Source organism: Clavelina lepadiformis, chromosome 7, assembly GCF_947623445.1.
Source record: "Clavelina lepadiformis chromosome 7, kaClaLepa1.1, whole genome shotgun sequence".
Lineage (NCBI taxonomy): Eukaryota > Metazoa > Chordata > Ascidiacea > Aplousobranchia > Clavelinidae > Clavelina > Clavelina lepadiformis.
This window is the reverse complement of record NC_135246.1, coordinates 19,867,503-19,880,674: the sequence shown is the minus strand read 5'-3', so window position 1 is coordinate 19,880,674 and position 13,172 is coordinate 19,867,503. Positions and strand designations below refer to the sequence as shown.

Here is a 13,172-nt window from a genome sequence, read left to right as displayed (position 1 = left end):
ATCCCTATTTCCTGTTGCCGCTTTCAGAGCTTCTGTGTTCGTCATCAATTCATTTAATTCTTTGTTAACAATAACAAAACAAAGATAAAACATAAGACAGTTTATTGCAATTCACTTGTGTGACGTAGAAAATGAAAACAATGTCTGATGCATTGGGCACGTTGGTTAAACAATGCACAACAATGTGTGGAAGAAATCAATCGTCAGCCAACTTTGAAACAAGTTCATGCCGCAGTGATCTCAACAAAACTTGCGGCGCACAACCCTGAATGACCTTTTAATTCCATTCAGGAATAGTCTGTGGCTGTTACCGAACATCGCTTCAACAAACAGCCCGGCAACAAAGTTTAGAGACTGACGAAGCTCTTCTCTGTCCTGAAGTAGAGCGACCGGACCTGATCTAACTTGCAACCTCTTTGTCAACCAAACTCATTCTAGTCCAGGGTCCTACTTACAATGGACTCTCACATTCACAAATCCAGCGACTTGCGTTGCGAATGTAGAATCGATTCTCAAGGGCTTTAAATTTTGTCGACGTTTCTGTTGAAACGGGAAATAATTAAAATGTTGATGTGCATGGCTTTGAAATTATGTTTTAGGTTTTTCCAAGGACACAAAACATTTCAGCGAATGTTGTAATTTTCTTGGATCTAAGGCTGACGACTTTTGACTTCACTTCCTCCCTCGGTTGATTGGTTCGACGGCGTGCAAAGGGTGGATGGTTGGATTAAGATTGTGGCTGGCTGGGACGCGGACGTGCTTTTATGACTTTGGCTCAGGAACGAGTATTGTAGGAGACATCCAGCAGTTTAAGTTGTTTTTGTTTCATTAAATGGTTCAAGTAGCCTTGTGGGCCATTGTATTAGGGACTCAGGAAAGCCCAATTTTTGTGGCAGCCGTCATCTCAAAAAGGACTTGAATGAGTATAACAGACTTATCTGTTACCTTTGTGCAACCTAAAAATTTGGATACCAAATGCGTTACCTTTGTACGGTAGACAGCAAAGTAACCTTAAAAAACGATAAAGAGATTTCTTTGGGGTTTCATTTTTCCAGCGCCGAATAACTCTAAACACTGCAACAAAAATCTTAACTGGTGGGCTCTTATATAGTTGTCTTTCAAACTGATGCTTCAGTAAGTTAGAGTTTATACACACGCTTGCGATGTTATAAGTCTCAAATGTCGTTAAAACAGTTTGCTCAGTTGTATTTTACTTCTACTGTTTGTTTTACTCCAACTTCTTTAGAGCTTTTACGTTTGCGTGGTCGATCTTTCACGTTGATTACGTAACTACGCACAGCAAGACGTTGATCGACGCAACAACAAAAACATCCCTAAATAACAGGGATTACTCGCTATTCAATGACCGGCGGCGATGTTCTGGTGGTTGAGTTCTGGTTAAGTTCTGGTGGTGGTTTCATCAAATAATTGTCAAGGTGTCTGCGCAAGCGCAATGTTGAAGTATGAGGTGGACTAGGATGATGGTCTGTGGAGATAATGGAGATGTTTTTTTGTATAAGATCTAAAGTTGATTGTCACCATTCATTCAAGCGTGGAAACACCTGTAACACGTCGGAGTTATCAGGAAACAATTTAGTTTACAAAGACAGCTTTAACAGCGCTTTGGAACGCGCGCCTGCACGCTCGAGTTATATTGTCAGCATCGCCACATATCCATGATATTTTCATAACGTGACTATGCGTGGTAGTCGCGCACCGGAAAAAGTTTCAGCTTGCTGTAGTATGACGTCACTATACAGGAGATGACATTATGTTCAACGACTGTTATAAAAGCATCTCGTCGCGAATAATTGAGTGGTTGTCTCGAGTCATTGCGTAAATAGCTGGAGCTTTGCATCAAAGACATATTTTGCTGGTTTTAGTATGGGCGTGACTCCACACGCCGTTTTGCGCTGAAAAGGATCAAGAATTTCTGAATTGATTCGTCATCGTTAGCAAGCTACTTAATTGTTTATAAACCTCTGCATTCTGGCCCAAGCGAACTGCTGCAATTGTGTCAGCTGAAACGACACTGAGCATACATGGTAATACAGAGATTTGCATGTAGATTGGTGAGATAGGTGTAGCTTTGCATTCAACTGCGGTCGTAAGCCTGCTGGAATGATTCATTATTTTATGCAGATATTAGTTGAGTTGAGATTAATTTGAATTCCATCCAAGGCATGGAATCCAAGGCTGGAGATAACGACGAGTTCATTGAATCAATTGTGTGCAAAGTTCAAGATTTCAAAAGCGGACATGACGAGGAAATGAAGGAAGTGACGTTAGGTGGCGATGGAAAATGTCTTCTAGTCAGGTATGACGTGTCACTAGCCGATTGGTTGCTGATATTTAGTTGCAAATACAGCAGCTAACATTCAAAGTCGAATTCCCAGACACAGAAACGGTGAATTCACCGCGATGGGGCACAAATGCACCCACTACGGCGCCCCTCTTATAAAGGGGGTTCTTTCAAACAATAAGGTGAGGTGCCCCTGGCATGGGGCCTGCTTCAACACCCAGACCGGGGACATTGAGGACTTCCCCGGACTTGATAGTCTTCACTTGTTTCAGGTAAAATCATTCGAATGCTTTCTAGTGTTGATTGTGACGTCATTACGCTGTAATATAGCCATCGTGCCCGCGCAGGTCACCGTGCAAGACGATGACGTCATAGTTCGTGCAAAAAAGCGACACTTGATTGAGAATAAGAGGAATGACTTGCTCGAAAAATCGTGCATGACGTCGGCAAATGACGGTAAGAAGAAAAGAAGGTTCGTTTTGCTTCGTCATTGTCTCTGTGGGTTTGGTCGCGATCCAGACAAATAGATAATATTAATATTCTCTCATTTATCTCAACTCTCAAACATCTCCTAAATACTCCAAGTTCGGAACATAGGCACTCTTCGAACATCGTATGCTTTTACTTTGTATACTATGCTGTATATGCTGTTTGAGAACTTTCACGTTGCCAGGTGACATATTGGATTTACGTTTATTGATAAATTTTTGTCACAGTAAAACTTTTTTCTAGATCCTGAAGACCACAATGTCGTCATAATAGGCGGAGGCCCATCCTCCTTAACCTGCGCAGAGACCCTGCGCAAAGAAGGCTTCACCGGTCGAGTTATTCTACTGAGCAAAGAACGCCACCCTCCGTACGATAGGCCAAAGCTAAGCAAAGCGCTAGATGTCTCACCATCTTCAGCTTATCTAAGACCGGATCAGGATTATTATGAAAAGATTGGGATAGAACTGCGCAATGACGTGGTATGTGACAATGTTGGACTTCACGTAATTTTAAAGTTTAGATGAAGCTTAATAATGTTTTGTCAAAACTGTCAACATACATTCCCATGCCTTGGCAATTGAATTTGTGAACTGAAAAGATTCCAAAAAAGACTTTGTTGACTCAGCTTTTGTCTTTTACTCTTAACCATTGTGACGTAACTGATGCATTCAGTTGCATGAGTTGTCACCGATTAACCTCTACCATAGACATCAAGAAAGCTGCACTTAATGCACAGACCAAATGATCCCCCATTGACTTTGTTAATGCAAATACAGCTGTACACAATCAATGGCTTACAACGAGGAAAACTAAACTTACAAAATAAATTATTACGTCACAGGAGGTGCTCGAAGTGGACGTTGTCGCGAAGAGCGTCAAAATGTCGAAGTCCATTCCTGGGACAGCCTCCAAGCAGTTGAAATATGACGACCTGGTGATTGCGACGGGAGGTGAACCCAGAACCCTTGAACCCATCCCTGGGTGGAATTTGAAAAATGTCTTCGTTTTAAGAACACCTGATGACGCGAACGCAATTGCCGAAGCCAGCAAAGGTAAAAGATTACTTTATCGCGGTAAATTTTGTGAATATTATTTCGTTTTAAATTCTTGGAAACTTTTACATTTTTGGTATAACTGAAGGCTACTTCAAATGGCGGTGGTGCTTTCCCCGTCTGAAACAACACTTTCGCACAATATTTTGTGTCATTTGACTTTATCATATTAAACGCAGATACAGATCATAATACAACTGTAATAATAAATAATCTTCATCCTGTGAAAGATTGAATTATTTTCCAGACAAGAAAGTTGTCATTGTTGGGTCTTCCTTCATCGGGATGGAAGTCGCCTCCTTCCTCGGAGCAAAGAAGATTTCTGCATCCATCGCCGTCGTTTGTGGAAAAAAGTCTTCGGTAAAACTATTAATTTTATTTCATAAACTTTTACTGCTTCTTTAATCAGTCGAAGATGTTGTTGAATTAACCAAAAACTCTTCAAGCGATGTTTATAATCGTCAATCACAAGAAATGAATTCTTCTTGTTTATGCGTCAGATGCGTTCGTGTTCACGTTCATGCGTCAGACGCCTAAATTCCAAGTTTAAGTAAAACTTATTTTTCTCACGCCAGGTTCCGTTTGAGTCATCTCTGGGGAAACTGGTCGGTCACGTGATCCAGCAGATCCACGAAGAGAAAGCAGGGGTGAAATTTCATCCGCTAGTGGGCGTTACAGGTCTATTTAGCGGAGACAATGGTGACACTGGATATGTCCGCGAGGTGGAGCTATCAGACGGTACAAAGATCGAAGCGGAAGTGGTTGTTGTTGGGATTGGTGAGTTAAGCGGACATTTCTCAACCGACATTTCTCTGATGACTTAACCAGTTTGACGTTATGTGAGATTATTGATACTCTGCCAGAAACAACAAAATAACTTTTTGCGAAACAATTTCTATATTATTGCGTAATAATGCGCAGGTGTCACCCCAGCTACGTCATTCCTGAGGGGTTCGGAGATTCGTATGAACGAGCGCGGGTTCATTCCGGTAGATGGCAGAATGCAGACCAAGATTCCTCATGTCTATGCTCTGGGTGACGTCACCCTATTTCCCTTTTCGTGGAGAGGTAAACTCTATTCAGTCGTTTTGTGTACTGGAGCTGTATTAAATACGTTCGCTATTTTCATGTTATATGGGGCGAGCTGACGTGACGCAGTTAAAGTAAAGAAATGCTTTCTATCTCTCCTATGTCAAGTTTGTTGAAGTGTTGTATTCGTATTATGTTGCGTTATAAGTTAAAACATCCCTGATTTTGCTTATTATGCATTATACATAATATTATACATTATATACCGCGCCATAAACTCATTAGTGTACACCTACAGCAGAACAATATTTATTATTTTCTACTCCTCTTGTTTTTAAGACGGCGAATTAGTTAACGTCCAACATTGGCAAATGGCACACACGCACGGACGTATCGCAGCCATGGACATTGCTGAGTCGTTACGTCGGACAAAGAGACCGTATCACGCCGCGATTTCGACGAACCATTCCGGCAGACCAATAAAGTCTGTCCCCTTCTTCTGGACTGTCCAATTTGGGTCTAGCATTCGATACACAGGATATGGCGCAGGTTTTAATGACGTAATAATTTCCGGTAGTCTGGACGAAAGAAAATTTGCTGCTTATTACCTCAAAAATGACGTGGTTGTTGCCGTGGCAACAATAATGGCGGATCCGCTTGCAGCTCAAATCGCTGAGAAGATTCTGTCCGGTGTGGTTATAACGAGAAATGATATCCCTGTCCGCCTTCCTGAAGAGAACTAAGTTCCTTATTATTGGCCATGGAAAAATTTAAAGTTGTTTTGTGATTTCTAATGCACAGCGCACTTGATTGCATATGTGCATGCGATTTAGTGCTGTACCTCTGTGTTAAATTCGCGCAAGATTAATATTGCGACAAATGTATTGAACTGCGTGCTTGAAATTTAATCCGCTATTAACAAAGAACAGCAAATATAATAGCATTGATGCAAAATTCAGGAATCTCTAAAATAGAGAAAGTTTTTTCTAGGTTTAAATTGAAATTAGTTCTTCAGCATTCGAGCAGTTGCAGCACCAAAAGACTCACGAAACTCCAGTTTCTGTAGGCCTAAGCGCGTTTTATTGTTTGTTAAAATCAAGCCATCACAAAGGTGGTGTGAAGTGTGAAGCTTCAAAATAGGTTTGCTGCTACAAGTCAAATGCTTTAAAAGCTTGATGACTCCCCGCTATTGTGTTAAAAGTAAAACTAGTATCCATTGATATTGGTGTTGATATGTGATTTCAGTTTTTAATGATAGAAGTGTTTATGCAGATTGTCAAACACTCCATCTCTGATTCTGTTTTAAAAATGTTTTATTTTACCAGTTCCACCACATTTCACGTTTGTCTTGCATGCACGTATTTCCTCTTTACCAAGTTCGCTGTTCAGTTAGCTAGCTGGCTAAACAGCTTCCTCAGGTTTCAAACGATATTTTATTGCTAATTAAATTATTTATAGTGCACTGTGCCACGCAATGTCACTAAAGCCTTGGGAGTATTGATCACTTTTAAAGCACTCGGTATTTATTATTTTTTCCAGCTGTACTTGTGTATTACGTCAGTAATAATAGTGTAGTATTCTTTTAATTTCTTTCTTTCTTTCTTATTAAACTTCATTATTGATGATTCTTTTCCTAGTTTAATAAATTTATAATAGTTAAAATAGTTCTGATGCGCTCCTGTTTATGCATCAATATTACAAGAAATAAATGCGGTAACTGCAGATTATGTGCGCACTTTTGTTTTTTATTTTTTAATCCCAAACAGTCCCGGAACTTTTGAGTAGAAATCCTGGGAAATCTCGATCCCGAGATTTTTAATTTGGTCCCGAAACCCCAACTCTATTTTTGAGATTTTGTATTAGCATAAAGATTTCACAAAAACGATTTATTTATGATGTCTATGTTGATGACAAATCGAAAATTGCCAAGTGTGAAGAGAACTCGGCTAAAGTATAGGCCTAGTTAATGGGCAAGAAAGCGGTGAAGAACTTTTGTGCTAGCATAAACTAGGCTAGAGACAGCAAGACGAGCCCGTGTAAAGCAGACAAACGAAACTGAATTTTAACGAAATTGACAACCAAATGGCCCCGGTGCAATCAAGATGTGGTTAGGATTCGTGAAATGATCGAATATTTCCTCATATAGCCTAGATAACATAAAAATTACAAGGGAAATTGAGCATTCAAAGGGTAACTTTGTACTGTAAATCATCACAGAGAGATTATCTTGGGCGTTTTTTTGTTTGTTTTATTTAATAAAAGCAAAGTAAAACAAACGTAAACTCCCATTCTCAGAAGTCTGTAATGAAAAGTGGTATATATGGTACCTTAACCTGTAAGGTTTACCCACCTCACTACAATGGTTACACAACAATGACAACTGTATATTCTGATTATATTTGAAGCTTCATTGAACGAATACATCAAGATAAAACGTTGGGACAGCTACATAATAAAGTCGACCATTTTCTAGGGTTAACTTAGTAGACTGTAACGCATTGAACAACTATGAATAACAACACACGCAATGCAGGCATGCACGACATTTTTGTCACAACTTAATACGATAAGCAGAGAGTAATTGATTACGTAACGTAATGCTTTGCTTTGCCGATATCCGTAAACAAAACAGTATTCTATGCGGCATTCTATTTGCAGGTAATCTTATCATATCATCACAAGTCTCTGTCATTTTGTGCGAAACAAACCTTAGATTTTTTTTGGGTCTAGTGCAGAAGTGATGCATTCATATACTAGCCCCTGCTATCCAATTTGTGACGTCATTTGTTTGTGCACTTCTGCACTAGACCCATATTTTTAGATAAATTTATCCTGATCAGATTAGAGATTTCTCTTAAAACTTCTCAAATTCACCATTCTTGGGCCAAAAAATGGACAAATAATAGCATATTGATTTAAAATTATTCGAAATAGGTTTTAAAATTTTTGGATTCAAAGAAAATGTTATAGAATATTTAAGAATAAAACCCTAAATTCTTTTACTTTGCACATCCGTATAATTGTTACAATTACTGTTTTATTTTTGGATTGTTTGCTCTTTCCACCAATTGTAGATTCTGAATTGGCCTAGTGTGAATATTTGCAGGTTTTCTGATTTATTATAAAATGACTGAAAGATACAGCTTTTCATTGACAACTTTCAGGTACATGTAGCACCAAAAAATTACAATACTAAGTTACTGATTTTGGTTTGTTGTAAATCATGTTGCGCAATTCTTGTAATATTTTTGCAGCCCTACTGGAAAACTTGTCCAGATTGAATATGCTTTAAATGCCGTAACAACCGGGTCTCCTTCGGTTGGCATAAAAGCACAGAATGGAGTTGTCATGGCAACCGAGAAGAAGCAGAAATCTATCCTGTACGATGAGCAAAGTATTCACAAGGTTGAACCGATCACTGATAAGATTGGAATAGTATACAGTGGCATGGGGCCTGACTACAGGTAGGCCGATATACATTTTTTATACGGCCATCGAATAATTACTTTAATTTACGTGTTTGTTGGGTTTGCATTGCTCTGCTGGATGAAAAAAACTTTCAGAAAATACTTCAAATACGTCTGTCACACTCATATGTACAAATTGTGACATGATCAATTCAACAAGCAGGCCCAAAAATGGGCTAATAGTTTAAGGTTGAAGATCCATTATTTTGTTTGGATTAATTTTGTTATGTCACACCCTAAGTTTGCTTAAGTTCTGGAGGTCACTGAAAGATTGCCATTAATCATTCCTTTGTAATTAAGGTTGTGTGACATGGCTTGTGGCCATACTAGTTGTTATCAGCAAGTTGTTGCCATCATTGTATAGATTTTCTTTCACAATTTTTCGTGTGCATTAGTGCTTATAATGACCGGCAAGGTATTTTTGTATCTACCGTATTGCTGTCTCAAAACGAAAGTGATGAAGTATGGAAACTTTCTGGGAGTATCGATTGCTATTTTAATGAATATATTTTAACCTAACCAGAGATTTATATGAAATTTTAAACATCAATGTCAAATTCAACCTGGCCGTTGACTTTTATTTTTGCCAGAGGATGGGTAATTATGATGTCATCACATTAGCATAACATTAGATGCCTGATAGTAAACCAAGACCCAACAACTAGCCCATCAACATGCTTTTGTAAAGTGATGCCAAAACATAATAAATAAATGTTAACTCAACCTCTTGGTTTCAATTCAATATTTAATAATTATTTTGTCCTTATGCATTGTAAGACCATCTGTTTATAGCAGTATCTGCTTTCAGTGCGGTTTTATTTTACTCACATATTGAGGAGCACCCATTAAGGTCTCTTGGTCTACTGAGGTGATGTGGATTGACCTGTGTGTATCATGAATATCGAATATTACAAAACATTTTTTTGCCCAACTAATGTTTTCATAGAAGCTTTGCAGCTAAACAATGTCATGAAACGTCACAAAATAGTTGTTTAATACCTATCAGTTTCATATGAATGAAATCAAAGGTGTTTATAACATGTGGTGTATGATTCTCATTTCTTTATCTGGAGAAGCATTTGTGTTCTATTGCCCTAAACTTGGTGGCCCTGCTCGTAGTTATTCATTCCTATTCCTACTTCAGCTTCATCACCAACTAATAATGATGTGATTGATGTTTAGAGTCCTTCTGACCAGAGCAAGAAAGATAGCTCAGAGTTATTTTCTTCAATATCAGGAGAGCATTCCGACCGCACAATTGGTACACAGAATTGCTTCTGTGATGCAAGAATACACACAGTCAGGGTAAGTACCGGTAGCTACAGATGAGCTAGCATACTTCTGCGTTTTTAATGTCTCGTCGGTACGAAGTTGGCCTGTAGTTGCTGTAGAATGTTTGCAAAGCGCGTATTTGATTTTATTGTATTTGATTGTATTTGATTTTGCGTGACAATTTCATTGCAGAGGCGTTCGCCCATTCGGAGTGTCTCTCTTGATATGTGGATGGGATAACGACCGACCGTATCTGTTCCAATGCGACCCATCCGTAAGTTTTATTCTTGCTACACTACCAGCACCTGCTAGCACTTTGGTTAAAATTTAGAAAGTTTTAGCTCGATATTTCGTGCAAGTTTGCTTTTTATCTTGCAGGGAGCATACTTTGCATGGAAAGCAACAGCTCTGGGGAAAAATCACTTAAATGGAAAATCCTTTTTAGAGAAGAGGTATTGTGCACATAGCTGGCATTCTCTAGTTTCAAGCATCCTGCATTTTCAGTCATAGACAGATATTGTAATATTTAAGCTTCGACTGAGGAATGCTTTTGCCTTTGAAGACTTTCCTTGTTGCTCGTCTGAGCTTTTTTCTGCTGGATTCATTTTTCTTTTGTTTTTTATTTTTTAGGATCTTTTCCAAAACTGAAACTGGTCACCAGGACCGCTAACTAGTTCCATCTGAGTAATTCTCAATCCTGACATTAACTTTATGTTGTAATTATCATGCAGGTATAACGAAGACCTGGAATTAGAAGATGCTGTGCACACTGCAATACTTACTCTGAAAGTAAGTACATGAATGTTCTCAATCTTATTCAAATATTACTTATAGCTGCTAAGGCGTGTTGAATTACGAATACTACTTTTAATATTTTTTATACTGTGGTAAATGTGTTGATTTGAATACTTTGTGTACCACTCATTGCCGTTTACAATTATTATCGTTACTGCTTGTTTTACTCTCACTAACAAAACTTACTCACTCACTCACTAACTACTTATTTTGAATATCACTGGAAATTTTCGACTTTAGTTAAGTAATAAAATGCAATTGTGATGCAGGAATCATTCGAGGGCGTGATGACTGAAGACAACATTGAGATCGGGATCGCAAACGAAGAAGGATTCCATCGACTCTCACCATCTGAAGTGAAAGATTACCTCGCCTCGATTGCTTAGTTCAATTCCAACCAACTTTCAACTTGATTCTGATATCACGTGAGCAGCATGCCACGCAGATGTGCAACACCTCACACTTCTGTTGTGATGACGTTTGAATACAATTTACCCGACTTGCAAGCGATGAAAGTTGTGTGTTTTGCTGCTTTCTTTTGTTTCATTAAATTTGCGAATTTATGAGCTGTGTTTGTCGTCTCAAAGTGACGGTTGCTTATTGAAGTCAGGGTTAGTGCATCAGGTAACTTCGACCGATAAATGGGGTGAAACCTATAGGAGCCGCGCATGCTGAAATTTTGCGATTTCGATGGTTTTGTTGGATGTTATACGTAATGGTTAAAATAAATGTGTTCGACCAATCAGAGGCCAGCATGGCCGGTGATGCTCTTCAGTGCGGGGATTACCCTAGCAAATGGCGCGTTGAAAACTTGCAGGTCGCATGATTAAGTTTGCCAAAATTGGAGGATTAGGTGAGTGAAAATTAATGAAGTTTGACTTTTCTGGTCCAAAATTGCTGTCTTGACTTTAACATTCAATTGGAAAAGTTAGTAATATGTAATTTTATTAGGATTTCATGAAATAGGCCTAATAGCCTATGACAAATAAATTCGTTCGTGCACTACTTGTGTGAAGTATTACACAAGAAACTCATCTGTCATAAAGACCGCATATGTTGGCGGTAATTGTTTGAATATGAGCGAGGACGATTGATGGTTGATAACTTGTTTTACTTCTGCTTCGATGATATGAGTTTTCATTTCTCAAATTGCGTGACTATGCTGTTAGTTGGTTGAATTCTGTCCATGCAAATTACTAAATTATAAAGTTCCCATTTTATTTATTATAACACAAAGGCTTTTGCCTTTGGGCAAATCTTGCTGAATGTTACATCGCGCTCAGTAACACGCGAAACGGTAAAAGGGCAAGATCGTAAACATTACAACAGTATATATATGTGGCAAACTAGTTCAATCGAGGAAATTTATCTGACGTCATTAAGGAAAACTCAAGTCTGGTAAACAACTGAATTACAAGATCCCAAATTAAATTCCAAACATCTCGAAAACAACTCGTGACTCGTGACGTAATCGTCACAAGCCTAAGCCATACTGCAGTAACATACAAAATTTCAGTGAGCCCCAAGCAGGTTTTTCGTTTAATTGCATTTTAGCAATTTCAATTTATAATAAAATAAGCAGAAAAATTAGACCTTTTTACCAGCACTTACGGCGCCTTATGTTTTCGCAACTTAAAATCAGTCATCAAAATCTTGTCCAATTCAATTTTCATTTAACTTCGAATTCATCATAAAAGCTCAGCTTGACTCCTAATTTCGAAAATATTTTGGCGAGGACGTCATCCTTTTCCCGCTGACTAAAGAAAGTTTTGGCACAAGTTAGTTTCGTATCGTTAAAGCCTGGGTTACCGAGCTTACCTCCGTAAAAGTTCCCATACAAAGTTTTATTAATTTTACGACTAAAATAAAGAAGAAATGAGAGCGTGCAACGTTTGTTTGTTTTAAGTCGGCGAAATTAAGATGTTTATGTCGAAATATTGACCCTTCTCGTGACACCGATGGTGTGTGACGTCTGAATGACAACATACCAGCTGATGCTGGAATCGAATGTAAACAATTTGCCAACCTGGGTGGGTAGATGGAAGCTTGTGAATGATATGAAATGTTACTACAAAATGTGTGTTTAGCCTGGTTTTACAGCTTTGAACAAACAATAGAGCTATAACACCGAAGAAAATTTTTATTAGGCTGTTTCTTTTAACCTTGCCAGCAAACGGCAGCCTGACAAGTTGGCCTGACTAGCCTAGACCAGAGTAGAATTAGATAGCATGAAGGCGTACAGTAATGTGTATAAGGAGTGTGTGTAAAAGATTTGAGCATTACGTGAAATGTCGTGAAATTGAAAATCATTTTTTACTAAGCCTGAAAACGGAAGAGATTTTAAGACCACGTCACTATATGCAACAAGTACCTGCCAGTTGCTGAGTTGAAGATCTGAAGTTGAAATTTGAAAACTTCTTGTCAAATGTTAAATTTCATTCAGTTGTATTTTATTTCAATTATATTCAAGTGAATTTGTAAACTTATTATCTGTGGAGTTTATGATCAAGCGATTTCACCAATGATTTAGAAGTCTATGGTGTGGCATTGTCGTGAAGTTAACTTCACATTTGTTGGTGTGTTTGTGTGCCCAACTGGAAATTATAGTAGTCTTTGACAAGAAATTGTGCCTGAAAACACATAAATTTTGGGGTAATGGTTTGCACGGAACATAATATGGAAAAAAAATACAATATGAACTAGCGAGTCTATGGTGGTCGTGAGGGTGTTTTGCAAATAAAAATACCAAAATAAAAATATGTGTAA

The 13,172-nt window shown here is 38.3% G+C and overlaps 2 protein-coding genes across 3 annotated transcripts; both read left to right on the top strand.

Annotated features, from left to right (window-relative positions):
• The first annotated feature begins 1,797 nt into the window (after window positions 1–1,797).
• On the top strand, window positions 1,798–5,851 carry LOC143465516 (apoptosis-inducing factor 3-like). 2 transcript variants are annotated; one of them, XM_076963851.1, is made up of 10 exons: window positions 1,798–2,072; window positions 2,182–2,317; window positions 2,397–2,574; window positions 2,650–2,758; window positions 3,035–3,270; window positions 3,633–3,843; window positions 4,091–4,203; window positions 4,419–4,620; window positions 4,765–4,911; window positions 5,212–5,851. In XM_076963851.1, the coding sequence occupies exons 2-10, from the start codon at window positions 2,184–2,186 to the stop codon at window positions 5,613–5,615; spliced, it is 1,734 nt and encodes a 577-aa protein (XP_076819966.1). In that variant the 5' UTR covers window positions 1,798–2,072; window positions 2,182–2,183; the 3' UTR covers window positions 5,616–5,851. The 2 variants fall into 2 exon arrangements, with proteins under 2 accessions (XP_076819966.1, XP_076819965.1); XM_076963850.1 differs by having other exon boundaries at window positions 2,143–2,317.
• A 2,036-nt stretch (window positions 5,852–7,887) lies between these two features.
• On the top strand, window positions 7,888–10,972 carry LOC143465518 (proteasome subunit alpha type-2-like). Its single transcript, XM_076963852.1, has 7 exons — window positions 7,888–8,036; window positions 8,127–8,336; window positions 9,522–9,644; window positions 9,804–9,885; window positions 9,990–10,063; window positions 10,343–10,400; window positions 10,676–10,972. Exons 1-7 carry the CDS (start codon window positions 7,999–8,001, stop codon window positions 10,790–10,792), a joined length of 702 nt encoding a protein of 233 aa, XP_076819967.1. The 5' UTR covers window positions 7,888–7,998; the 3' UTR covers window positions 10,793–10,972.
• The last annotated feature ends 2,200 nt before the right edge of the window (window positions 10,973–13,172 follow it).